Genomic DNA, 26,296 nt, shown 5'->3' on the forward strand with positions numbered 1-26,296 from the left:
GCAGACAGTGACGTGGGTCGACAAGTGGCTGAACAACTGGGCCCAGAGGGCAGTAGTTGGTGGTACATGGTTTTTTTCATAACTTAAACAGGCACTGAACTGAGACTGATAGGCCTGTATTAACAGGGTCTTCCTTCTTGTCCTTCTTGAAAACTGGAACAATGTTTGCCAGCTTCCAGTCAGCTTGAGTCCTCTCCACATTCCCAGGACACCTGAAAAGTAATTGAGAGAAGTCTCACAATGACATTGACCAGTCCTCTAAGTACCCTGGGATGAATCCAGTTGGGTCCCATGAACTTACATGCATCAAGGTGAAGCAGCAAGTCCTGCTCAAGTTCCAAGTTGACTGGGAAAATTGATCATTACCGAGGTCACAGTCCTTCAGTTTGGGGCACCTGGGTTACTGGAGCTCATCATCAGTGTTGAAGACAGAGACAAAGAAGGCGTTAAATGTCTCTGCTTGCATGCATAGCTCTTGTGTTACTGCTTGTGCATTAAACTGCAAAAAGTGTTTAAAAAACAACATGGCCATAGGTCTATAGGGATGTTCCTGAGAGACCAGAGTCAACCACTGTACAGTCAGAGGTGGCCAAGTAGCTGTGCAGAGTGCCATCCTTAAAACTGTGGATGTGAGCGTAGTCTCAAAGCCAGGTATTGATTTCTTAAATGAATACATACAGATACATTTATTGTCATGGTGTTTTACTAGAATACAGGATACTGCTTGAGGACAGGAGGTAGGTCCTCCAACTGAGCAAATATTGATTAAATTATTCTTTTTGAAATAAAATAATTGCACTCCTTAATTTTGCAAAAGGGAAATAATTCTTACACAATGATGGACAAGGATTTTGCAGATTTTCTTGTACATTGTGGATGCCTTTCACTAGAGATACAAATGAGTTAAATAATGCCTTACATTGACTATAACTTTTTAAAATATTCATGTTTCTAACTGAAGTGAGTACTTGAATAAAACTGCATGTGATTTTAAAGGTAAGTTACAAGAATCATTAAGGTTGCAGAGGGAACTTCAGGTGATCTGTAGTCCATCAACATTCTTAATGCATGGTCAGTGCTGAAGACTGTGCTTTCAGGACTGAAAACTTTTGTGGAGACTGAACAAGCTGTTTGTTCTTAGTGGGGGAAAAAGTTTTGACTGTCATCCTCTCTGGACCTCTTGTTTCACCTATGTCCACTGTCTCTCATCCTTCCAGTATATGTCTGTTGTAAGAACCTGATTCCTTGTTGTCCATGACTTCCTGGGGAGGGAGGCTAGTGAGGGGTTGCTTTCAGGTGCTCCTGAAGCTGTTCTTTTCCAGGCTGAACAAGCTAAGCACCTGCATCTTGTTCTGACAGGGCTTCTGCTGTAGCCAAAACTGAGTGCAGTGCTTACTTGTGATCTAATGAGTGCTGAACACAGAGGAAAAATCTCTCTTTTCCTGCTTGTGTTTTTGCTCCTGCAGCCTGGAACGTTGTGCGCCCTTGTTGCTGCCAGGGCATGCTGCTGGCTTATGCTCAGCTCACTAATGCCTTGGGTCTTTCTCTACAGTTTCTCCCCAGACAGCCTTTATCAAGCATGTATAGCTGCTGTGGTCACTTTCTTCCCAGGGAGAGGGCTTAGAACTTGGCCTTGCAGAGTCTGATCAGCTTTCTGTCACTCTTCATCCAGCCTCACAGGTACCTTTGAACAACAAGCAGGCTGCTTTTCTGCAACCTAATGTTTTCTGAGAACATGACAGGAGTGCCCTCTGTCTGTTCCTCCAGGTTACTGGCAGACATGTCAAACAGGACAGCTCTTGTGACCAACTCCTGTTGTACCCAACTTGATGCTGGCCTCCAGGCAGAAAACAGTACAGTAATCATGATCCTCTGCCTCTGAACACTCTGTCATTTTTTTTTTTTTTCTTTTTTTCTGGCAATGTGGTGTCTCACCCATCCAGGCTGCTGTCTCCAAACAATACAGTACGACAGTGCTGTGCAAAACAGCATTGAAAATGCTAGGGGAATTGGTCCAGAGCCAGCAGTCTAAGACAAGTGTGAAGCTTATGCAACTTAATGCTACTACGTCCACCTGCTGGGGAGATTCAGAATGTATTTACTATAGACATAGGTATGTGCTTGTTTACACATGGTGAGCCACATAGCTCATGCAGGCAGATAACAGCATTCACATAAACATAGACAGCACCAGTGCTGTGTTCCATATAAGCAGAGCAGAGGTTCCCTAATGAGAAATAAATACATGCATATGTGCAGAGTAGATCCCATCAGCAGCTGGGCTTATACACTCAGTCTACATAGTAGCTACCCCTGGATTCTAGTCTCCCCAGTTGCTGGCGTCTGAACATAGAAACCCACAAGGCTGCTTGAAGTTGTTCCACAGCTTTCCACTTCTTGCTGAACTTCATGATGTTCTTATCAGTCCTCTCTGATATCCATCTACCATGGTCTCACCTTTAGAGGTAGAAGCACACCCTTGGCTCCCAAGCCACTTCATCCAGTTGCCATCTAGTCTGGCTTTGTCTTTGCTGTGGAGCAAACCCTCACTGATACCCCTGCATGTGCTCCAGGTGCTAGCAGTAAAGTGAAAGTAAATGTCATCCCCTTCATCTCTTGTCATCCACAAATCCAATTTATCAAAGAGACAATCAGGTTGGTCAGCTGCATACCTGTGGTAAAGGCTTACTGACCATTCCTGATCACCATCTTCCTCATGCTCCCAGAAATGTTTTCTAAGGGTACTTGCTCCAGCGTTTTTCCAGTGGTCAAAGTGAGAAGATGGTTTTAAAGTTTTTTGGATTGTCCTTTTGGCTTGCTTTGTCTTTTTTGAAGATCTCAAAATGTTTTGCAGCTATGCTTATTTCTCTTGAAGTTCTTTATAATTATGTGGTTTTGGGCATTTAAAATGAATGAAAATTCTGTTTTTCTACAGTAGGTAAGTTTTTTCTTAGTAGGATGTGTAGTGAGAATTAAGCAATCCTCCTTAACTCTCCAATGCCGTATTGTTACAAGAAAGTAGTAGCAGAAAAAGAATGTCATCTTTGCACTGATTTTTTAAGTCTGAAATTTATAGAAAGTATATGATTACTGAGTGATGCCCTTAGCAACCAAAATCAGAGTTTCTCTAATGATGATTTTTTGATATTTGAACTTTCTTAGGATGCTTGGATGGAGAATGCCTCTAATGTGTTTGGAATGTTTAGAAATGCAAATTCTTATTCTTGCCAGCTGTTGATTCATGACATACGAGATTAAGAATTTTGGTATTTTTCTGCAATTTATTTTAATCACATTTAACTGTATATTGGTTCCTTCTGTAGTATAAGACAGCTGGAACAAAATCCTATCAACCTAGAAAAGGAATCTCAACAGGCAAAAGTAAAGATCAGAGCAATAAATACTCAAAAAGCAAGACTTGTTGCAGAATTAAAGTGTCACATAAAGGTATGTATTTTTTCTTGGTATTTGTTCCAATATTGTGAAAAGTCTAATTCTTGTAAGTAGGAGTTATGCAACATTTGAATATCTTGCAAATGCTTGCAAGCTATCTTGCTTAAAGATAGGCTTCTTTTAAAGCTTTTGCGAACTTGCATTTTCTTGTCTGTTGTTGACTGAATTTGTAGATCATTCGCTGGCTTCAATTTAGACTTTCACTGACAGAAGTCTTTTGTAGACTAAGTAAATACAGGAACGAACTGTGTAATCATTTCAGTTTGTTCTTTTTCAGAATACTACATATTTATGCAAATTGTTTCTTTTCAGTTTATAATCTGCTTTTTTCTTTCTTTTTACTGAAAAAAAAAGTTACTGGCCCTCTGAATGTCCACCTTACTGTAGGGAAGATGTTCCTTATGCAGGAACACTAAGAAATATTTCCTGTAACTCGTCTGTTTTGAACTGTTACAAACTGCTTTATTTTTTTGACCAACTTACGTTTGATATTTCTATTTCCTTTGTGTAATGGATTTCTCTCTTACAACTGAATTCTTCTGTCCTGATTTCAGCTGAGACAGAGTTGATTTTCTTCATAGTGTGTGGTATGATGCAATGTTTTGGCTTTAGGAGAATAACAGTGTGGATGATATGCTGATGTGTTATTTTTTGCTGAGCAGTGCCACGCAGAGCCAAGGGCATTTCAGCTTCTAGTACTGCCCTGCCACTGAGGGGACTAGAGTTGGGCACAGGGAGCTGGGAGAGCACAGAACCAGGACAGCTGACCCCAGCTGACCAAAGGGATATTCCATACTATGTGGTGTCGTGCAGAAAACTATAAAGCTGTGGGGAGCAGACCAGGGGGGCAGCTTGGGGACTGGCCGTAAATTGTTTTGCAATAGTTTTGTGTATCACTTATTTTGTTTAAAAAAAAAAATATATATATATTTATGTATATACACAAAATGATTTGTATTGTCATAAATATTATTTCTTTCTTCTTTTCTATCTTAGTAAATCATTTTTATCTCAGCCTGAGTTCTACTTCCTACGTTTTTTTCCAATTCTCTTCGCCATCCCACTGAGAGGAGGGTGTGGGGCAAATGAAGGGCTGTGTGATGCTGAGCTGCCTGCTGAATTAAACCGGAACAAGATCCTGAGGGCCAGTGTGAAAAAGCTGACCTGAAATTTTAAGGGCCCATCATTGTGGAAGAGGTCTAGGACAGGAAAAATATTCAAGTCTCAGGCTCCAGTGTCATGAGGCTTTTTTTTTGTTTGGTTCTTAACCCCCCCAAAAAAACAAACAACAACAACAAAAAAACAACAACAAAAAACCTGTGTACTTAATTGTTGCTTTAGCTTAACTTGTAAGCCTGAATAAGAGGAGCTGCCACAAGGTGAATTACTTTAGTTTGTTTTCTGAATAACTAAGGAACAGGAAACAACTACTTTTACTTGCAAGGGAATCTGCTTGTGCCTTTGCACTCAGGAGGAGGTGATGCAATTCTTGGAGCCACTTTGAGCCTGTGTGCCACTTTGGCATGCCTGACTAATGTCAAAATGTTTTCTTGCTCACTCTTGAAAGAGTTGAATATCATAGTTTGAAATGAAGATGATTTTAGTACACTTCAGCTGCTGGTATTTATTTATATAAAGAAAAAAATAAGTTTATTCTAAATGTGCGAGCTGTTTGTTGATAGCTCTGGACAGCAATGATTGGAGTGTCTGAAAGATCACCTGTAGGGGAACTGTTAGGTCATGGCTTGAACTGCAGATGGAGCACCTAGTGAAGGAGTGTGGCTGGCCCAGGGAGCACAGGCAAACTGTTTGCACCCGTGCTCCACGTGAGGAGAAGGGATGGACTAAGGCTGGAGCCACCCTGGGTTCATATAAGGGCCATCTGCTGTAGGGAGAGCATCTCTTGGGCCTAGACTGCTTCCTGAGAAGGAGTGTTGCATAGCCATAGAGCCCCTTCAGCAGTTGGGTGAGTTCTGTATTTCTTTCTGTGTATGACTGTTGGTCTACCTGCAAATGTTTTGCCTGGTCAGAAGCAATTGCGCTTCTTCAGAAGCAGAATGTCACCTTTATGTCAGCAACCCAGAGCAACTTCACAAATGCCAAAGAATGGCAGAAGACATATGCCATGTAAAAGGGTTGCGCAATTTTTATATTTTGTATGTGTTTCCCATTATGTAAAATGTCCAACTGAAGTCACTTACTGACTTGTATAACCTATTTAAAGAAGGCTTTTAGTCTCTCTTTCCTGATAGAAGACCCCATATTTGAAACATGCTGCATATTTCTCAGTATTAGCAGGGTACAGGGAAGAATGGGTAATGTTTGCCTGCAATAGTTATTGACAACAGAAGGTGTTTCTTTGTTGTTTAGCAGCTTAATGTGCTACTAAGGAAATATGCCCTACAACAACTTGAAGAAAACAAAATGGTCTGATTCAAGAAATATGTTTTAGTATACATTTTATCAGAATTACCGAAACTCAAGCATTTCTGTTAATTCCCAAACTAGACTGTGAATGCTTCGAAGTCTGTGGCAATCTCTTAATTTTGTTCAGTTGGCTTTGTAGTTATATTAGCCTTAGGCTGTTCAAGTGACAAAAGCTTTTTTTCTTTGTATGTTTAGGACATTGTTCTGCCACAGAAGGAAACTTAAAATGTATGGAATTTCTGTGTTGGCATGGTAACAACGTGTTCTACTTATGAGGTTCTGAGGGTCAGATGGAACAGTGAGCTAGAGTAATAGGACGCATATATATTTCCAGAAATGTATAAGGCATGGTGTACCTGACAAATACCTGGTACAAGTCAATTATCTACAGCCAGTTGACAGTAACAGAATTGTTCCACTATTACAAATTTTGGCTTAGCTTTTGCGTTTAGCACTCTTTGTGTTGCTGTCTTTGAATTTCTTCAATTTTTAATGAATTTTCATTAAAACCTTTTAGTTAGCTTCTTTGATGATAGTTTTTAAACAATTCGAAACAGTAAAGCTTCTATGTATGTCCAAGTTCACACTGTGGAATCTTTTTGTTGAAATGACAAATAGTGAGGAGTTCAGACGTTGGCTCACTATTGTGATGAGAAGCTAACACTCTTAAAACCTTCATCCTGCATTTCCCTTAGGTTTACAGTGGGAACTTTGTGCTCCTTTTCGTGGAGGGAGGAGATTCCTTTCTGCTTGTATGCTGATTATAAAGAAAAAACTGAACATGTATCCTCAGTGCTCTGTACTTTTAGAATTAAGCTATTCATCACACAGTCAAGAATACATTGATGATTTTGAAACCTTTGAGACTGTTCCTGAGACTGACTTGTTTAAAAAATGGCCACTTTTAATATCAAAGCTGTCTAACCAGATTGTAGATCTCATTCGAGTGAGTTGCAAGTGATACCTGTACGTGTCAGAAAGAACTTGCAAAACAGTGCCCCTGACTGTGGTTGTGCATTGTTCAAGTTGTAACACTCAAGGACCCATGCTGAATGATTACTGTACTAACAGAGGGGCATCCAGAGCTTTTATTATACTTAGTGATTGTTGTTTGTGTGAAAACTTTGCTCCTATGTTTATGGGTAAGAGAACATGCTAGGAGTGTCACAGCTTCTGCTGTGCGCGTACTTCACATTCACTCACTCATCTTTCATTATCAGTGAGACAGGTACATATGTTATGTATTTATTTCTTGAATTTTCTCCATTTCTGTGTTTGACTTGTGAAATCAAACAAAATCCACCTGCAGAATTTTATCTCTGAGGCAGAATTGAATTGACTTACTTTTCTCATGCTTCACATGAAAGTATGTGGTGTAGGGACAGAGAATATGCTTTTCTGGTGTAAAATTGTTTAGCTGCAAGTGAACTCTGCCTCCTGAAGAGCTCAAGTCAACAGTAAGTCACCTTTCTTCTGTGTATATAATTTAAAAAATGATTGTGTTGAAAAGCTTGCAATTGTATGCCATGACTGGGGGAAAAAAAAGCGTAGTTTCTGAAGTTTAATAGTGATAATACCTGTTTTGAGCATCTCCCTGAAAAACACATAATTTGTTTTCCTATGCAGCATTATGTATTGCTGAACATCCGCAAAGCAGATTTTGTCCTTCAGAGCACTGCAGTAGATGCTGAGAAGAACAGACTAGAAGCAGAGTACAAAGCAACAAGTGTAGAGCTACGAGCTTCAGAGGTAACTATTTCTGGGAATAATGGGATATCTACAAGGAATCTGCCTCCTTTGAAAGCCTTTATAGTGTAGAATAGGAAGTTCCTGTAACATTCCTTAGGAATAGATATTAATAATTGCTAATTTAGCCTTGATTTTTGTGGTTTGATTCATTGATTTCTTCATTTAAAGATGATTATTAATTGTCTAAACTTCTATGAAAAGTTGTTAATCGGTTGTCATGTCCTTGATAGTCTGGCTAGAAAGGTTAGCTGTTTTTTGGAAATGTTCTTTTTCTTCTGAATTTGTCATAGACAAGCAGACCCAACCCACACGATCAGTGCGGAGTCAAGGTGAACCAGAACACGTTGCATTAGAATACAGCAGAGCTGCTTTACGCTTTCTTTTGTAGCTGATTTTCTTATACTGTAATTGTGTCTTTCTTGATGGAGAGGAAAGGTGTTTACCAGTCCTTCCATTAATCTTATTAGGAATTTTGATGAAAAGGCAAGTTTTTCTTTCTAGTGGATTGCTGTTTAGAGGTCAGTTTGTATATTTGTGTAGTAAACACACGATCTTTCAACATACAGCTCCAGAACGGTAGGTTTGTTCCTTATTTGAGAGAGTAAGGTTAACTATAACTTAATGCTAATTCAATCTGATAGACAAAATAATTATGTTAAATCGAAAAGCAGTACAGAAGTAAGTGATTTTTGTTTTGAATGGTTATACATTTTGAGAAATAATGGCCTGCGCGTATATTTAGAAAAACTACTGGGGGGTACAGGTATTATCATTAGCAGGAAAACTAGGAAAATTAGAACTTGAGCAAAAGGTAACTGGCAGGTAGAGACAAATCCAGCATGTTGCCTGGAAAGTCACTGTTGGATCAAATCTGTTGTGTGATGTGGCTGTTATTCAGACTTTATCAAAATCCAATCCAGATTGCTATACTGCTGGAGCTTGGTAAGGAGTAAGAATCTTTTATAAAGCCATGAACTTCATGGAATAGTCTGTATTGTCACTGACAAATGTATTTAATATTTTTTTGTTCTGTCCCCATGTTCTTCACCCTTTAGAGATTAGCTTTGAGTTGGTGTAAGTAGATGTCTAGTCAGGTAAGTAAGTGTGCGTAAAGTAAATATTCTGATGATTCTTGGTGAGAGAAAAATTGCCTCATTCCTTAGTGAACAAGTGTTTGGATCAGCTGAGGTCCTGTTAGTCACTGATACTGCATTCAGCTACTTAAGTAGAGGAAATTATATCAGAGCTTATATTTGTGATGTTTGCTTTTCTTGATTTTTCGGAACATTAAAAACCCTAGTCCTGTAATTAGTAATCCTAGTGATCAATCTTTCAAGAAATTTAACTGCTCTGGTGGAAAACTCTTCTGAGTATTCAAGTGTGTTCAAAGTTTTCACTTACATAGAAGTCCAAAGCCAAACTTCCCCAAATCCTGCATATTGAGTCTTTGAATTAAGTCTTACGGCTCTTTTTTAGATATTCCCTTTCCTGTGTTGCACTGTGGGTGATATGTTGTGCACACTGGTGTGTCTGATTTTTCTGCCTTAATATGTACTTTCACAGGGGAAAGTCTCTATACTGTAGCTAAATTATATATTATCTCAAATTAAGTATTGTTTGAAATAATACTGTATTTAAATTGCCTACTCCAACTTCTTAGTGACAATGTCTGTGAGACCTTTTCTTCTGCAGCAGTTTTGCATTAAGGTAGTCTTGCTCCAAAACTATCCTTGAGGATGCCATCACAGTGCTTTGTATAAAAAAAAGTCTAGCTAACAATTGCTGCATGTTTTTGTAAAATAAACAAACCTGCAAAAAGGAGAAAACCAAACAGAAATAAGAAGCTATTTGATTAAACTAAATTAAAACATAAGTGTTATGATTATGGGGCTATTAATTCTCTGGTCATCAGACACTTTTGTAGGTCATGTGTTTTTTTTTTTTTTTTAGAACTACTTAGTTGAAAAGGCCAAAACAGTGCCTGTTTCTGAACGAGTCAAGTTAGCAACAACAGATATCTGGGGTTTGTTGTTTTGTTGTTGCAGTACAAGTCAGAACCGTGGTGTTATTTCAGTAACATCTTGTGTTTAATTTATTTATTGAGCCTAAGAAGTAAATCTGTTTTTGTGACCTATATTGAACATTAGGGAGGATAGTTAGCCCCATCTGCTTATTAGATAATTGGCACAGTCGCTCACGTTTACAGTGATTGTTTGAAAAAGTCTTGCTTTGGTAGCTTGCTATTTATTGAGTTCATTTGTTATAAACTTGTTTAAGTTATTGGTGTTAGTATGTATGTTGCAGCATTTGCTCATTAAGTCAGGTTTTAATAAAAAGCAGAATCTGTTTTTCTATGTATAAATTTACAAACTTGAAATAATTAACTACTGCCACCAGGCAAGTGTTCTGACACTAATTTGTGAGAAGACATTGGGTCCTGTTAGCTGTATTTCCTACAACCAGGTTCTCATTTTGCACAAAACCAGTTGAGCCACTGGTGAGCACAACAGAATGTAAACTGCTTGTGAATATAGAATGTAAGTGTCTCCTGCTGCTTGATTTCAGTAAGCTGTAATCACAGCCCTGCAGTTGTACAAGGAACAGCATATAGTTCTTTCCAAGATGGTTCTTACGCTGTTGGCTGAAACAAATTTAAAGCACTGCCTGGGCTATTTTTCCTGGCAGCTTTGTCTATTCAAAATATTATTTCTACCTCAATAAAGTTAAATTTTTATCTAGATGGATGTAATAGAGGCACCTTCAGAAAATCAGCGGGAGCCTTAACATTTCTGTGCACTTTTGAATGTATACGAGGGGGAAGGAATCAACGCTTGTGTATTTTTATTTGTTTATATTTAACTTAGATTTAGCATGAGCCTATGACAGCAAACTTGCAAAGTTGAATAAAAATTGAGACTTAACCTTCCTGATGAAGTGTTAGTGCCTTTATTCTAGCATGTTTCATAACCACATCATCTGCCTATTTGTTTTGCAGTCTTCATGTTAAATTACTGAGATTTTTTTTTTTCAGCTTAAACATATGTTTTCTTTTTCACATTCTGAAGAATGTTATTTGCTTCAGACTTTGGTTAGGCCTATTCTATGCTGAAACTATTTCAGATTTTCAGTGCCTAAACTCAAACTTTTGTGTCATGCAGCTTTGCAAGCTTTTAAGAGGGAGCTTTGTGTACAATTATGTGCAATTGAAAGATGAGATTCTCCACTTCATATTTTCTCAGAATTGAATTGGGTTCTGGGAATTGTGAAATGCATGAGGATAATACATAATGTTTCATGTGGGGAAAAAGCACGGCTGTGTAGCCTTTTAGTGGATCCTTTGCTTTGTCACAAAGAGGTCAAACACATCCTTTGTGAAGTCAATTGGCTTTTAAATCTCTGTGGTTGAAAATACAGGCTAGTTTTAATTCAGAAGCTTATAAGATGTTCCTAAAACACTGTTTTCAAATGTATAACAGGGCATATGCACTTATGTAATAGAACATAAGTATCACGGTGTACAGTTTTATTTGTGTTAATACAGAATGAAATAATAGGTTGGCTCTGATGAAAAGGATGGCTGTTCTCCACTTACCCCTGTTTTATCAGGCTGGCTTTATAGCTACACTTTCTTACCTGTACAACATTTCCTTCCTTCTCTAGGATAGTGTAGAAAAATATCTTTACAGTTTGATTATAAAGAAAGTGAGATACTTACTTCTAATGTAGAGTCAACTTCCTTTGTATTTTGGGACAAGACTTCTGAGTTGATGTATGCTGTACAGAAAAATAACACAAACTCTTGAGTGATCGTTCATGATCATATCCGTTACTGTGGCTTCTGTTGCATTTAGTAAATAAAGATTAATTAAATTTCTAGAAAATAGGGCAAGTTGTCTCTAAGTGCCCGTGTCTTGTATTTGTAAAGTATGGAATCAATGTGTATCTGACTGTATAAACTCTAAATGAACACTTCTTTTTTTTTGCCACTGGAGGGCTCCTGTATATAACTAAAACACAAAACAATAAAAAACAGGGAGATAAAGCACTCCCAAGTGTAGGAATATAATTAGACATCTCAAACTGCTAAAAGGAAATTCTGAAGCAAAATATTGATTTTGAATTAGGATTTTGTGAATGCCTGTGGCGTAACTGTCTATTAAAAAGGTGGATTGCATGTGTAGTCAGTCACAGTAACAGCAGAGTAAAATGACTTGAATTGAAAACTCAGTATTTAGGCACGTACACCTTTTCAGTTCTAAATTGGCAGCTTCCAGCTCTCTGCAGCTGTGCACACCTGAACTGGGAGACAGTAAGAAGCAGTTATTCCACGCTTGTCCCACTCTGTGTCAAAGCAGCAGGTTGTGAGGTTAGGGCTGTGTGCAGAGAGGAGAAAGTGAGATTTCTGGGGCCAGTGGCGCACTCCAAGTTTTTTGTGTGAATACCAATTTTAGACAAATCGCATTGCGTTATAAAAACCATAGGACTGGGCTTGGCACTTATCCTGTTGTGATTTCCAAAGAGTTTAGTTACAAGACTACTGTTCAAGAGCAAAAACCGTACTTGCTTTTCACCTATTTTTCAGAGTTGGTTTAAAAATTTTGAGTATTTCTGTTTTGTATTTTGCTAACTGCATGACAGTAGTAGAATATGAAACAGCAAGTGGAGGAAAGTGGAGGACTTTTAATTATGTACTTACGAGGTTTACTCTGTACAATTTCAAACTCCACCATGTAGATAAATACTACTAAATAGGGGCTAATAAAACATAAGGCTCACAAGTAGTTATGTTTTGGTTTACTTTTAAATTTAGTGTGAAATTGTCAATTATTGGACACATTGAAGCTACCCTATGCCTGCAGGAAAAACAAATTTAGTTACATTATAAGAGAATGCTTTTGATCAATTTACCTTGACATGTGTTGACTTTGAACAGAAAGTAGACTAAATTCTGTGTGTTGAAATGAAGGTTCTTTTTATTATTATTTTGAGCAGTCTGATTTCACCTACTTTCATTGATTTCAATAGCATTTGTTGCTGGTAAGCTATTGTCACCTCTGGTTAGAACTGAAGTTCAACTGCATGACAACAACTTGTAAAGTTTAGATGTTCAGTACATTCTTAAAGAGTCAGTGAAATACAATGAATGTTCAGAGGTAATAATGGCCAGCAATAGGAAATTTAAGGTAAAATAGATATATATTTCTAACAGCAACGTTTTCGTGAACTGGATGAGAGAAAGCGGATTCTTACAGAGAACTGCAAGGAACTGCTGAAAAAAGCTCGACAGATGTGCAATATAAATCTGGATCAGCATCTTCCAAAAGAGTTTCAGACGGTATGTAAAAAAAAAAAAAAAAATCTTCTTATTTCTCTTAAATTTTGTATAATATACATCATTCTAATTTTTCCAGGAAGTAATACTTTGTATTTAATACTGGAAAGGTACCAGCAGTGGATCATTTATGTTTCTGTTAGTGTTGACTCATATGTTATCTTGAAACTGTTTGTAAAGAGAGCCTACCAGGGGAGGTGCCCCCCTAGACCTGCTGTTTACGAACAGAGAAGGACTGATGGGAAATTTGGTGGTCAGAAGCTATCTTGGACATAGCGACCGCACAGTGATGGAGTTCTCCATTCTTGGTGAAGTCTGAAGAGTGGGGTCAGCAAAACTGCTGCCTTGGTCTTCTGGAGGGCAGACCTTGGCCTGTTTAGGATGTTGGTTGGGAGAGTCCCCTGGGAGACAGTTCTGAAGGCTAAAGGGATCCAGAAAGGCAAGACAATCCTCAAGAAGGACATCGAAGGTGCTGGAACAGGATGTCACTCTGTGCCAGAAGATGAGCTGGCAGGGAAGACCATTGTGGCTGAACAGGGAGCTTTCACTAAAACTTGGATTGAAAAAGAGAGTTTACCACCTTTGGAAGAAGGGACAGGCAGCTTGGGAAGAGTACAAGGATGTTGCTACGATATGCAGAGAGAAAATTGGAAAGGCAAAAGTCCAGCTAGAACTTAATCTAGCCACTGTTATAAAAAGATAACAAAATATCAATTATACATTAATGACAAAAGGAGGGCCAAGGAGAATTTCCATTCTTTACTGAATACGTCAGGGAACGTTACCACCAAGGGTGAGGAAAAGGATGAGGTACTCATTGCCTTTTTCTGTATTTAACAGTCAGACCAGTTATCCTCAGGGTACTCAGCCTCCTGAGCTGGAAGACAGGCATGGGGAGCAGAATAACCCCCCCCCTATAATTCAGGAGAAGTCAGTTAGCTGCTACTCAAACCATCTCAAGTCTATGGGGCCAGATGGGATCCACCCAAGGGTACTGAGGGAGATGGCAGAAGTGCTCTCCAAGCCACTTCCATCATTCATCTGCAGCCCTGGTCAACCAGGGATGTTCCAGATGTCTGGAGACTTGCCAGTGTGATGCCCATCTACAAGAAGGGTTGGAAGGAGGATCGAGGGAGCTGCAGGCCTATCAGCCTGACCTCTGTATCAAGGAAGGTCATAGGACAGATAATTTTGAGTGCAGTCATACACCATGTATGGGACAACCAGGGGATCAGGCCTAGCCAGCATAGGTTTGTGAAACCTGATCTTCTATGACCAAGTGACCTGCCCATAGGAAGAGGGAAAGGCTGTGTATGTAGCCTGCATAGACTTTAGCAAAGCCTTTGACACTGTCTTCCCCAGCATTCTCCTGGAGAAGTTGGTAGTTCATGGCAGAGTCAGGTGTAGACTTCACTGGATAAAAAGCTGGTTAGATGGCTGGGCCCAGAGCGTGGTGGTGTATGAAGTAAAAATCCAGCTGGTGACTGGCTAGGAGGGATGTTCCCCAGGGTCAGTGCTGGGGCCAGTCCTGTTTAATACCCTTATTGATGGTCTGGACAAGGGGATAGAGTGCACCCTCAGTAAGTTTGCAGAAGACATCGTGCTGGGGGAAAGTGTCAATCTGCCTGAGGGTAGAAAGGCCTACAGAGGGAAATGGATAGGCTGAATCACTGGGCTGAAGCCAATTGTATGAGGTTCATAAAGACCAAATGTTGTGTCCTGCACTTTGGTCACAACAACCCCATACAATGCTTTAGGCCTGGGGCAGTGTGGCTGGAAAGCTGCACAGAGAAGGATCTGGGGATGTTAGTCAACAGATGACTAAACATGAGCCAGCAGTGTGCCCTGGTGGCCAAGAGGACAAGTAGCATCCTTGCTTGTGACAGAAATGGTGTAGTCAGTGTAGGAAAGTGCACTACAAGAAAGACATTGAGGCTCTGGAGTGTGTCCAAAGAAGACCTATGAATGTGATGGAGGGTGTGGAGCACAAGTTTTATGAGGTCTGTCTAAGGGAACTGGGATAATTTCATCTGGATAAGAGGAGGCTCAGGGGAGATTGTTCCCTACAACTCCCTGAAAGGAGGTTGTGGTGAGGTGAGGATGGACCTCTTTTCCTAGGTAACTAGAGATAGGCCATTACCTCTCATTCTCAAGTTGCTCCAGAGAGAGGTTCAGGTGGGATATTAGAAAAAATTTCTTCTCTGAAAGAGTGGTTGAGCATTGGAACAAGCTGCAGAAGGAGGTGGTGGAATCACCGTCCCTGGAGATGTTCAAGAAGTGTGTAGATGAGGCACTTAAGGACATGGTTTAGTGGGCATGGTGGTGATGGGTTGAAAGTCAGACTAAGTGATCAGGTGGTCTTCTCCAACTTTAATGATCCTGTCATTCTATTTGGTCTTCTAAAACATCTTCCAATAGTGAGATTCTAAAAGCTGGATTACCCTGACTTTGTTCTGTGCACAGGGGAGAGAAAAATTCATCTCCAGGTTTGTATTCATAGAAATTGTTCAGGACTGTATTATTCTAGCTTCTTGCTTAAATGGAGTAACGTGAAAGCACTTAAATCTGGGCTGTCTAGCTTCCTGCCTGAAGTTCTTCACAGCCTTTGGGAGCATTTATGTAGCTTAACTAGCATAGCCCTGGCTTATGCTACATCCGAGCATCTGTACCTACGCAAGTTAGGCAAGCAAGGAGCAATTAATTGTGTATCTCTGATAGGCACTGTGGACATAATTCTCTGTCCAGGAGAGCTTGTGAGGGAATCTTGCTGTGTTAAATTTTGAACATGAGACATCCTGAAAAAGAGTAATTGAATGTTTGCTGGCTTACTGGATTTCTTTTTAGCAAATGAGCTCTTCATTGCCACTGATGTAAAATACATGCATCTTTTCTCTTCCAGGCTTTTCAGACTCTTCCGAACACACTGGAGGAAATAGATGCTTTTCTGAATGAAGAGAAATCGAGGGTCTCCTGTTTCACAGGCTTGAGTGCTTCAGTATGTTCACTTCTTTCTCTCCGCCCTTCTTTCCTTTTCTTTCACCTGTATTGTACTTACTTCCCACTCTGTACTAGATTTTTAGGTTTAATAAGCTAGACAGCAGAAACAATGTGTGTAAATGCCAGATTCTGCATCTATTAGAATTGTAAGTAGGTTCTTCCTAAAGAACAGTGTGTTCTGTGCCCGTTTTTTTTAAAAAAGAAAGTCGCAGTAACCTGAAATAAGAAATACAGATTAATTGCCTTAAAGCTGGAAATGTCTTGTTCAGTGTACAATGTAACAATTATATTACTGTATTTGAACAGAATCATATTTTTTTAATCACTGTTAGAATTGATAAACATTGTGTGCACTTCTCATTTTTATTCTAAAAGGTTGTTGAAGAATGCAGTAAGCAAATAGAAGAAATACAAAAGCTGACAGAAGATATAGAGGAAAATAAAAAGGAATTGGATAACTATAAGCAAAGTATTTCAAAGGTAATAGTTGAAATTAGCAATTCTGTATTAGCGTGTCTTCATCAGAATAGAAAAGTACAAAAATAACAGCATAAAGTGAGATATCAGTTTCTGTAATTATGATTTTCTACTTTAATTGATATCTAAGGAAAAAATATTTACTAAAAATGATTTTACATGGATATTTTCAATTCTAGATCAAAGAAAGATGGCTAAACCCCTTGAAAAGGATGATTGAGAGCATTAATGAGAAATTCAGTGGCTTCTTTAGTTCTATGGAAAGTGTTGGTGAAGTTGATCTTCATGTGGAAAATGAGGTATGACTTAGTTTTTGCCTAGAAGAATATCACCTTCACATTTTCATACATCTTTCACTTAAATTTTGGTAAAGTAACAAATTGTCATTTGGATTGTAGGGAAGATGTTTAAAGTTCTTTTTTTTTAACCGATGAACACTGTGCTAGAGCTGACTGATCAGTCTAATAAAATGAAAGTGAGTCTTTGTTCAGTTGCAAAGGAGTTCAACTCGTTGACTTTTGGATGCTTTCTACAGCTGAATGAACTATGCAGCATTCTCAAACACTAAATTGTTATTTTTCATCTTTTCACAAAAGATTCATTTTGAGAATGCTCTTTTAGATCTTAAATTTCTGGAAGTGCTTCTACCTTCTGCCAAAACAACACCCTTCAGGGGAAGCAGTGACTGTTTGAGCAGTGCATGATCTGAAATTTCAGAACATTGTCCATGTTTCCTTCTTTTTACTGTATTAGGTGAAAGTGTGCGTTTTAGTTCTGATTTTTTTCGTTCTCTGTTATCCTGTTAGAAGGCTCAGTTAGAAGCATTACATTTACTTTACCTGTAACTCTGCTATATATAGAATTTAATCAATAACATATTTTTTTACTAATTTGTGCTATTGTATTACTATTTAGTGGCTAAAAGCTGCTACTGTTTTAATGATCTCATTTTATCTATGCTTTTTCTCAGCTCTTGGCATTTTGACATTGGAGCAGTAGCAATCAGGCTGTGACATCATTACTAACACCTCTGATGAAAAGTTTTAATATCCAGTGGTACCTTGGGGAGAGAGTGATATTCATTGTAGTGAGTTGAAGAGAAAATGATTGTTTTAATCGCTGCAGTGATGGCCATAAAGACTCTTTTCTTTATGTAATGCATACATTTTGCAGTATTAATAGTCGATGCTCTTCTTGCTGTTGTAAATTACTCGAGCAGCTCTTAAAATATTCAAAGTGATACTTATTGTTGAGGACAAAACAGTAACTGGAAAAGCACCATACATGAACAGTGCTTAAAGATGAAATGGTGGGTCATTTTAAAAAAATGGGCTTTTCAGTTCTTCTAAAAGTTACTTACAAAGTCAGTTCTGTATTACGCAAATACTATCCTTTATCTAAAAATAAAATGTGAGAGAATGCACAGAAAAACACCAAAGCAATTTAAAAGCAAAGTGAATTGGGACTAAGTATGTAAGTTGCTCTGAAAGCAATGCCTCCTATTTATTTGCGTGGAAACTACAACAGATACAAAATGCATGATAACACGATTTGATAGAGCAAATTCTCAACTACAAAATGTGGCAATTGAGGCACGGACTCTGTTGCTAGTGCAGAAGGAAGACCATTTATTGTACATGCTTACAACCTTTTATACCTGTGCAATAACCCCTTGGTAACATGTCCCAAGGTCTTTTGTTAGTCAAAGTAGGGGATTAGTCTTTGTTTTCCCACATCTCCCCCTTCTTTATTAGTTTGAACAGCAAGCACTTAGTTGAACGCCTTACTAATATAATACAAGGAATACAAACCAACAAGCATGCAAAAACCTAAAGACATATTCACTGTTATCTAAAACCTATTGATGTTTGCTCCAGAAAATGTTATCAGTGATGACACGCACATTTTTTACCTTGAGAAATAATATTAACTCAAACAGCAATCTCAGTAAACTGAAAACATATTTTGCTGCAACTAAACTCCCACACTAAAACCCAAACTCACTGTTGTTACAATTGCACTCAGAGGACACTGTCATGGTAGCCTCCAAACAGTACAAAACATCTATACAGTAATAATGAAATCACTTTAAATACAAACAACTGAAGATAAATTTGATTAGCTCCACATTGCCCTCAAGAATTACATTGCCTCCCCTCATTTTGACAAAGTTGTATAAGCCTTAAAGTCACTCATCAAATCAATCCCATGAGGTTTTGACATGTAGCTTATTTTGTGCTCAGAAGCAGATATGCTTCTAAAGTAAGGGGTCACACATTTTGAGCAGCAAGTCAGTTTCCCATTGTATACTCTTGATAACATGGCAAAAACTTAAAAGTATTGCTGTACAGGAAGAATAATAAACCTGTGCTTAGGACTTACACCAATTCCATTAAACTGCAGTTACTCTAAACAAGCTACTCAACAAAGTTATTTGGGAACAAATTTAACATCTTCTGTTACTGAGCTGCTATGGGAAAAGAACAAGTTGACTGGGTGTAAAATTCCCTGTGATAGTTGTCGCGTTGCTCGAGGCTGGTTACTGGCTGCAGTATAACTGCACCAAGTAGATCCACAGCCCAGTTGCCTCCATAAGACTTCTCTGTAGAAGTGACTTTACTTTTTTTGCTAACGCCACCGGTTCCTACCTATCCTGTTCGAGGGGGATGGTGTCTTGGCCTGTGGTGCTGGCGAGTGTATTCTCTGTTGCCTTTTGTTGTGCAGATGCTCTCCAAAAGCCTGTCCACATCATGAATTGGGTACTTGTCAAAGTCAGTGGTGCCAAGGTCTTGCAGTCATGAGGACAAAGAGTGTAACTTCTCATAACAGAGCCTAACAGATTACTGGTATAGGGGGAGCCGAGCCCGAATCCCCCTCCCTCTATGCCTCTTTGAGGATACCTGGATCCGGGGGGTACAAGTCTGGTTCGTTCTTTGGACTCACTGGTCCGGGGTCTAAAGGGTCACTGTCCTTGTAGTACAGCCCAACAGATTCATCGCAGCCGTTTGCAGCGGCCCCCTCTACAGGAGGAGTGGTGGGCTGTATTGGTGCAGTGGATTCCGTGCATTTTTAACGACTCAAAAACCGATCTCCAGGGCCCCCAAAGGTCTTCAGCCACAGGGTCAGAGCGTGTAGCTGTGTCCCACAGCCTCACTCACACTTTGTCCTGTGTCTCTGTATCATAAATTGTAGCCCCATCTACTCCCTCTATGTTATGAGAGACCCACGCCAAAAGTCTCCTTAAATCAAAGCCTTCCACTTTAGCGTGGTGTTTCTGCAAAATCAATTCCATTATTTTGCAAACCACCTCCTGTTCCTTTGTTACATTTGATCCCCTTGTTCTCTGTTGCTCACTTCTGTCCTGCAGAAATGAATATGGCTGCCTGGTCCCGCTTCCTTCCAGTGGCCTCTCCTGGGTCCCACTTTCTTCCAGCGGCCTCTCTGGGGTCCAGCTTCCTTCCAGCAGCCCTTTTTCCTTCCCACTGGTCAGCTTGATAGCTGATTCTTTCCCGAGGCTGACCGTGATACAGGGTCCCTGTTCAGGCGCAATTTGTGGCAATTTAGGCACGGACACCTTGCTAGTGCAGAACAAGACCCTTTACTGTACGTGCTTACAACCTTTTATACCCATAACAACCCCTTGGTCACATGTAACAAAGTCTGTTGTTAGTCAAAGTGGGGGATTAGTCTTTGTTTTCCCTCAACAAAACACTGTTTTTCAACATAGTCACCACCATTAGGTATTCATTTTCACCAGTGATGAGCGAGAGCCTGCATGCCACACTTTTAAGTCTGTACCAACAGAGGTGACCCACCGCCTCACTGTGCTAGCATCCACTGTTTTGTCTCCATAAATGTTTAGTGGGTGTTAATGAATGTCAGTAAGTGCAATTTTTTCCGCACAGGGAATTCAGTGACAACCTTTGTGGGTTGGAGCTCGATGATCTTTAAAAGATCCTTTCCAAACTCAGCCATTCTATGATTCATACGTGCTTCCATGTCAGACACCATTTTGTCAGGCTGCCTCTCTGCCGCCATCTATTGCATGGCACAAAATGTTATGGAATACTGGCGAGAAGATTCAAACTCTACTGCCATGGCACCAACATCTACCTCTGACATTGTCGGACAAAACAATGAAATATGAGGGCTGCTCCAAAAGTAATGTCTCCTATCTCCTTTGGAAGGTCTTGGCCTTTTTCCCAGGAAGATGTCAAAAATAGTTTAAGTGGTTAACTGGTGTTGCTGTACCAATGAGTAGAGCTTTTTCCTCAAGGGATCAACATCTGTAATACAAGAAACAGATAATGTCTTCTAGTTCTTGGGTTTCTTATCTTCCTACTTTTCAGGATACTCTTTTGCCCTTTCCTGTAAATGCGAGAGGAGAGGCCCTCTAGACAGTATTGTTATTATTATAAATATTCTTGTGACATTTGAGTTGAAGCCTCAGTTAGCTTACACTGCAGGAGACTTGAGTTCTCCTGATGAACTCCTTGGTGATAGTACCTAAGGTGTGAAACACATCATTAGGCTCTTCTTTGAAATCCTAAAAGAAACAACACTAAACTTTCTGACTTTCCTTGGGTAGTACTTAATAGCCAGAATTCAGAGTGGTAGCACTGATAATCCTCACCTTCCTCTATGCTGCATAGGAAATTCCCAGCATCGTTCTTGATAAACTCTGGAAAACCTGTCCATTATAAGAACTGACATGCTCAGTAGTCTGGCAACAAAGCTCCAGTCAGCCATACTGGAAGAGTGATCTTTCTTTTTGGAGGTTTTGCCAGCCTGTACCTTGTACACTTCTCTCAAACTACTTTAAGCTTGTGTATGTGTATTTGAAAGTACAGTGGGCACTGAAGGCCTTAGGTCTTGTTTATTATTTCTCCTCACATGAATTTGTTGTGTTCCTGATGTCTCAGATGAAGCTCAGTCAATTTCTGATGAGTACAGCAAAAACTCTGTAAATATCTGTTACAGAACAAACATGAACAATCAAATAGCAAATTCTTATGAGGTGGTCCATCTAATCCATAGTGCTGTTATCTCCACAGATTAGTATGGGTAAGAGAGGGCTCAGGGAGACATTATTCTCTACAACTCCCTGAAAGGAGGTTATAGTGAGGTGGGAGTTAGCCTCTTCTCCTAGGTGATTAGTGACAGAACGAGAGGTGGTGGCCTCAGGTTGTGCCGGGGAGGTTCAGGTTGGATATTAGGAAAAATTTATTCTCTGAAAGAGTGGTCAGGTATTGGAACAAGTTGCCCAGGGAAGTGGTCAACCATCCCTGGAGGTTTTCAAGAAGAGGGTAGTTGTTCCATGGAATGACATGGTCTAGAGCAGTCACAGGCGTAAGTTTATGATTAGACTAGATGATCTTACTTGTCTTTCCAACCTTTATGATTCTATGAAACTGTAATACAGAGAAACTGAGTTTAACAGATACTGACTTTTATAGGAGGAGTACGACAAATATGGGATTCGCATAAGAGTCAAATTCCATAACTTCACTGATCTTCATGAATTGACTCCTTATCATCAGAGTGGAGGTGAGAAAAGTGTTTCAACTGTCTTGTACCTGATGGCTCTACAGGAACTCAACAGATGTCCTTTCAGGGTTGTAGACGAAATAAATCAGGTGAGGATCAATAGTGTAGTAAATAATCACACATTATACAGATTCTTACAAAATAGTGGAGAGAACAGGCTTTTTTTTCTTTTTGCTTTAAGGGTATGGATCCAGTGAATGAGCGAAGAGTTTTTGAAATGTTTGTGAAAACTGCTTGTAAAGAAAGCACATCACAGTACTTCTTAATTACACCGAAGGTATGTGGCTGAAAGTGGGAGAGTTCAATTTTGTGTGACAGATTCTGTGTAAGCATTGAGTAAATGAACTCTGATTTGTACTACCTAAGGGATTAATATTAAATGGGTAACTGTAACAGAATTCATCAATTTTAAGGACAGTTCTGCCAGGAATTCACACAACCTGTGTGTATGAAGGAAGACTCATGCCATCATAAAGATATTCTGTACTTCTAGCTTGAGTGGAAGCAGACCATAGTAATCACTAGTGGATAGGGTACACTGTAACAAGACTGTCAAATGTCAGCCTAAAACAGGAACCTGATTGTAACAGAGACCAACTTCCAATTGACTGTGGAGAAGGCTAGTACTACTGGCTAGTGCTACTGGCCTCAGAATATCTGGAGAAGTTTCACATTAGTGGAGGAAACTTGGTTGATTAATAGGGGCTTAAAAGCTCAGAAAGGGTCAGTGTTATGCTCCATGGAGAATGGCTTGAAAAGGACTTTTCATTCAGGAATAGCCAGTGCTTCATCATGTATATATGTTAAAACAAACAAGCAAGAAGAAAACAGCAGTTAACTTTCTGAGTTTGGATTATATAGCTTGAAAAGGGTATCAGATAGTGTGGCAGTTCAGCCTTTGAACAAAGGCTGATGTTACATTCAACTAACACAAGGCAGCTGGAACCACTAAAAATTATTTGTGTTCCAAGGAGGCAGGAGTGGGCTGTATACTTCTTATTAAGATGTCAGTTTTCCTACATCCCCACCTTTACTGCATTTTAGAAAATCTGGGATATTTTATGCTATTCTTTCCTTTAAAGAATGATTGAAAGACCTAGGAAAAGTCAGCTACAGCATTTACCTAAAATAAATAAAAATAGAGGGAAGATGATGCTTGTTATTCCTTCTGATATTGAAGTTTACTTATCTCCACACAATTGGTCTTTTCTTCTTTGTGTTGTTTTTGTCTCCCTTGTTCCGTATATCTGTCTCATTTTGTCTTTTTGTGATTTCTGTCCTTATCATTGGTTCTGCTATTCTCTTTCTTACTTGGAGAAACAACAGTCATTTGAATGGCTATTAAAAGTATAGCTCTACCAATTTAAGTGCTTCTCATGTGTGAGGGGCTGTAGAAGATGACTGGGGATTCAGAGTCTGTTTTAAAAGTTGAGCTCATTGTTGAATTAGAAAGAACAGATAAGGGAAAAAAATTGAATGTGCAGAGCTAGCCAGAAAGATCAGAGTGAAAATGAGAAGCAAGAAGAAACTTCAGAGTTTAAAAAAGTCTATTTAACATTTACGGTAAGAGGAAGATCAAGGAGCATGTAGGACCACTATTCAGCAGCATCATACCATTATGAAGAGATAATATTGAGGTTTTTGTTTAGCTGAATTGGTTTTTTTTTTTGTTTTTTTTTGCATAATCAGATTTGTTTTCAGTAAAATCAACCATAAGTAGATGACAACCACATACTGACATGGTAATGGTCTACCACAAAGAATTGTACTGAGATACCACTTTGTGTAAATAAGGATAAGGCAAGCTGTATTCTGAATAGTTGTGATTCACTGTCAGAATGAGTGAGTGTATTCCTCAGGAGTGAGTCCTAAGTTTGAAAATCAGCATTTGTAGTATCAAACTCTGATACAGATAACCATCGTACTGGGAATGAATGTTTCATTTCTGTAGAGCTAGATTAGAGGTCAAAGCAATCTAACATTAGGTAATTGTGGATAGGGCAAGTGTGTAAAGACTTCATTTACAGCAAGAAGGTACGGAATAGATAGAAGCATTTTTTCATAGTAAGAATAGTGAAAAATGTAAATTACCTGAATTATGTGTACAGTCTTGTTGGGGAGTTTCTAGGAAGAAATTATACGTCATCTGTCAGAAAAATTAGGAAATCATCCTGTAGCGTTGACCTTCTAAGGTCTAAGCTTAATGTTAACCTTCTTCACCTCTTTTAGATAATGGGGAACATAATCTTTTCTAGCTGTTTTGACTTTGAGTTTTGTGCTTTTCCCCAGCTCTTGCAGAATCTCACTTACAATGAAAAGATGACGCTGCTGTTTGTCTACAATGGACCTTTTATGTTGGATGCAAACAAATGGAACTTAAAGGCTTTCTGTAGGCGGCGGCGACGACTTGGAAGGATGGATGAACAGTGATACATAATATATATGCATACACGCACACATATAAAATATTTGGTGTTTTTATAGAACATTTTATAACATCAGTCATTCAAATCTTCAGAAATTGTAAAAGATGAGAAACTGCAAAGGATCGATGATTAAGAGCTTTGATTCTTAAAACTTTGTAAAAATACATGAGATGGCATGCATGATTTTTCTACATCTTTCATAGCGGCTTGTTTAAATAATACTTTAAATAAAAAGGAAGTTTCTTTATTTTGTTACTTTCAGTAATATCAAAAATGTGTTTAACTGTTCTAGGTTGTATTGGACTAAACTGATGATTGTTTTTCTAAAAATTTGGAGTTTACTTTTATTAAACTGTATTCCCCTTACACAGTTAAGGATGTTCTTCAACTTTTCCAACTGAAATGGAAAGTTTTTGAATGAATAAATGAATGAAACAGAAGATGTGTGAGAAGAGAATGGTGTGTAAGTAGCTGTGCTTTTTTTTTTTTTTTTGTGAAAATAGACCTATGTTAATGAATAGACTAGTAATATACTTCATTACTGTAATTATTTTTTAGCCAGCGTTGCATTTTGTATTCTTGGAAGGGTAAAGTCTTTATTTTTCTACAGCAAGAAGATGTGGCAGAGCCTGTGTTTTTGAAACAATTGAAACCATGAGCTAGTTAGTTTGCAGAGGTGAAACTCAGTGATGTGTAACTTTTTTTAAAGTAAAACTGGATATGACCAGGAGCAGTCTTCAGCTGTGCTGAAGTGATGGTACACACAATAGCTTTTTATCCTTGGCTATAGAATTGATTGGTAGAGTTTTGACTGTAGGCATTAAGTCTTTGAAAGTAAATGTTATCAATAGAATGTTGAATACAGCTGTTAAATAGTTAAATAGTTAAGAAGATATTATCAGTATCTCACTGAATACCTAAAATAAATTTCTAGTTCTTTAGTTAACTCTTATAATTTTTTAAAATGAGGAGTATGCTTTGTAAAGGGATGAAAACTATGATTGATGTCTGAAATGTACATACAAACAAGTGAGTCTGAGAACATTTGAAAATATGCAGTACTCTCTTTTTTGACCAGGAGAGAAGCTTTAAGTAGAATTCTATATATAATTTGTTGTCCACTTGATTTTGAGAGTTTTTCTTAACAGCATTCTGTCAGTAAACTGCCCACAAAATTGATATGTCAGGGTTTTCATACAAGAATGAGATAGTAGAAATAAAGTTACTCACTGCAAAACTTAAGCCAGGATATGAAGGGTTTCAGGTGCTAAAAGTAAAGAGTTCTTATTTTGAATAAAATAAGCTTTAGGTAAGAACAGCTTACACCTACATCACAGGTCAGAAGACTAACCACTACTGATCGGTGAAGCTCTGTCTGACTGTGGAGTTCCTGCAATAAGCTCCATGAGGATTAGCATCCATACACATATTTGACAGAAGTGAATGAGTATGAAAATTAGGGCTGTAGTCCAAGGATTTAGGGGGCTGCTAAAATATCCTTGAAATAACTGAGGGTACAAGGCCTGTCTACTTTATTGCAAGATCTGTGCTCAGATGTGTTCTTTGATCATCAAAATACCCGGCTTCTTATAACCCTGAACATGTAAGGTAAAAATTTTTATTACTATTATCATTAAGTGGAAAAACCTTTAGTTTCTGAGGATCAGTTAATGAAAAGTACAGTTTGTTTTCAATGTTTGAATAGGTGAAACTGCTTACATGCACTTATGTTAGGACTCAATTTTTCTGTGGCTGAATAGCACTGATTATCTATTCTTAGTACTATCATTGTAGAAGATAATGGGGTTTCTTCCTAGAATTGTGTTCCTTTTTCATGTTTCAATCTGAGTGAGATATAAGTCTGACTTCAGGAGAATGGCACTTCGGA

The 26,296-nt window shown here is 38.7% G+C and overlaps 1 protein-coding gene across 1 annotated transcript in view; it reads left to right on the top strand.

Annotated features, from left to right (window-relative positions):
* The window catches only part of SMC5 (structural maintenance of chromosomes 5), a 65,008-nt gene extending 40,143 nt beyond the window's left edge, over positions 1–24,865 (top strand). Inside the window, exons 16-24 of the mRNA XM_021380586.1 lie at positions 3,324–3,447; positions 7,507–7,629; positions 12,839–12,964; positions 15,861–15,956; positions 16,334–16,438; positions 16,615–16,734; positions 21,892–22,071; positions 22,164–22,259; positions 24,272–24,865. Of these exons, the coding sequence (XP_021236261.1) occupies positions 3,324–3,447; positions 7,507–7,629; positions 12,839–12,964; positions 15,861–15,956; positions 16,334–16,438; positions 16,615–16,734; positions 21,892–22,071; positions 22,164–22,259; positions 24,272–24,412 (1,111 nt within the window). The 3' untranslated portion in view covers positions 24,413–24,865. The remainder of the gene's footprint in view (positions 1–3,323; positions 3,448–7,506; positions 7,630–12,838; positions 12,965–15,860; positions 15,957–16,333; positions 16,439–16,614; positions 16,735–21,891; positions 22,072–22,163; positions 22,260–24,271) is intronic.

Source organism: Numida meleagris, chromosome Z (assembly GCF_002078875.1).
Source record: "Numida meleagris isolate 19003 breed g44 Domestic line chromosome Z, NumMel1.0, whole genome shotgun sequence".
NCBI classification, from domain to species: domain Eukaryota; kingdom Metazoa; phylum Chordata; class Aves; order Galliformes; family Numididae; genus Numida; species Numida meleagris.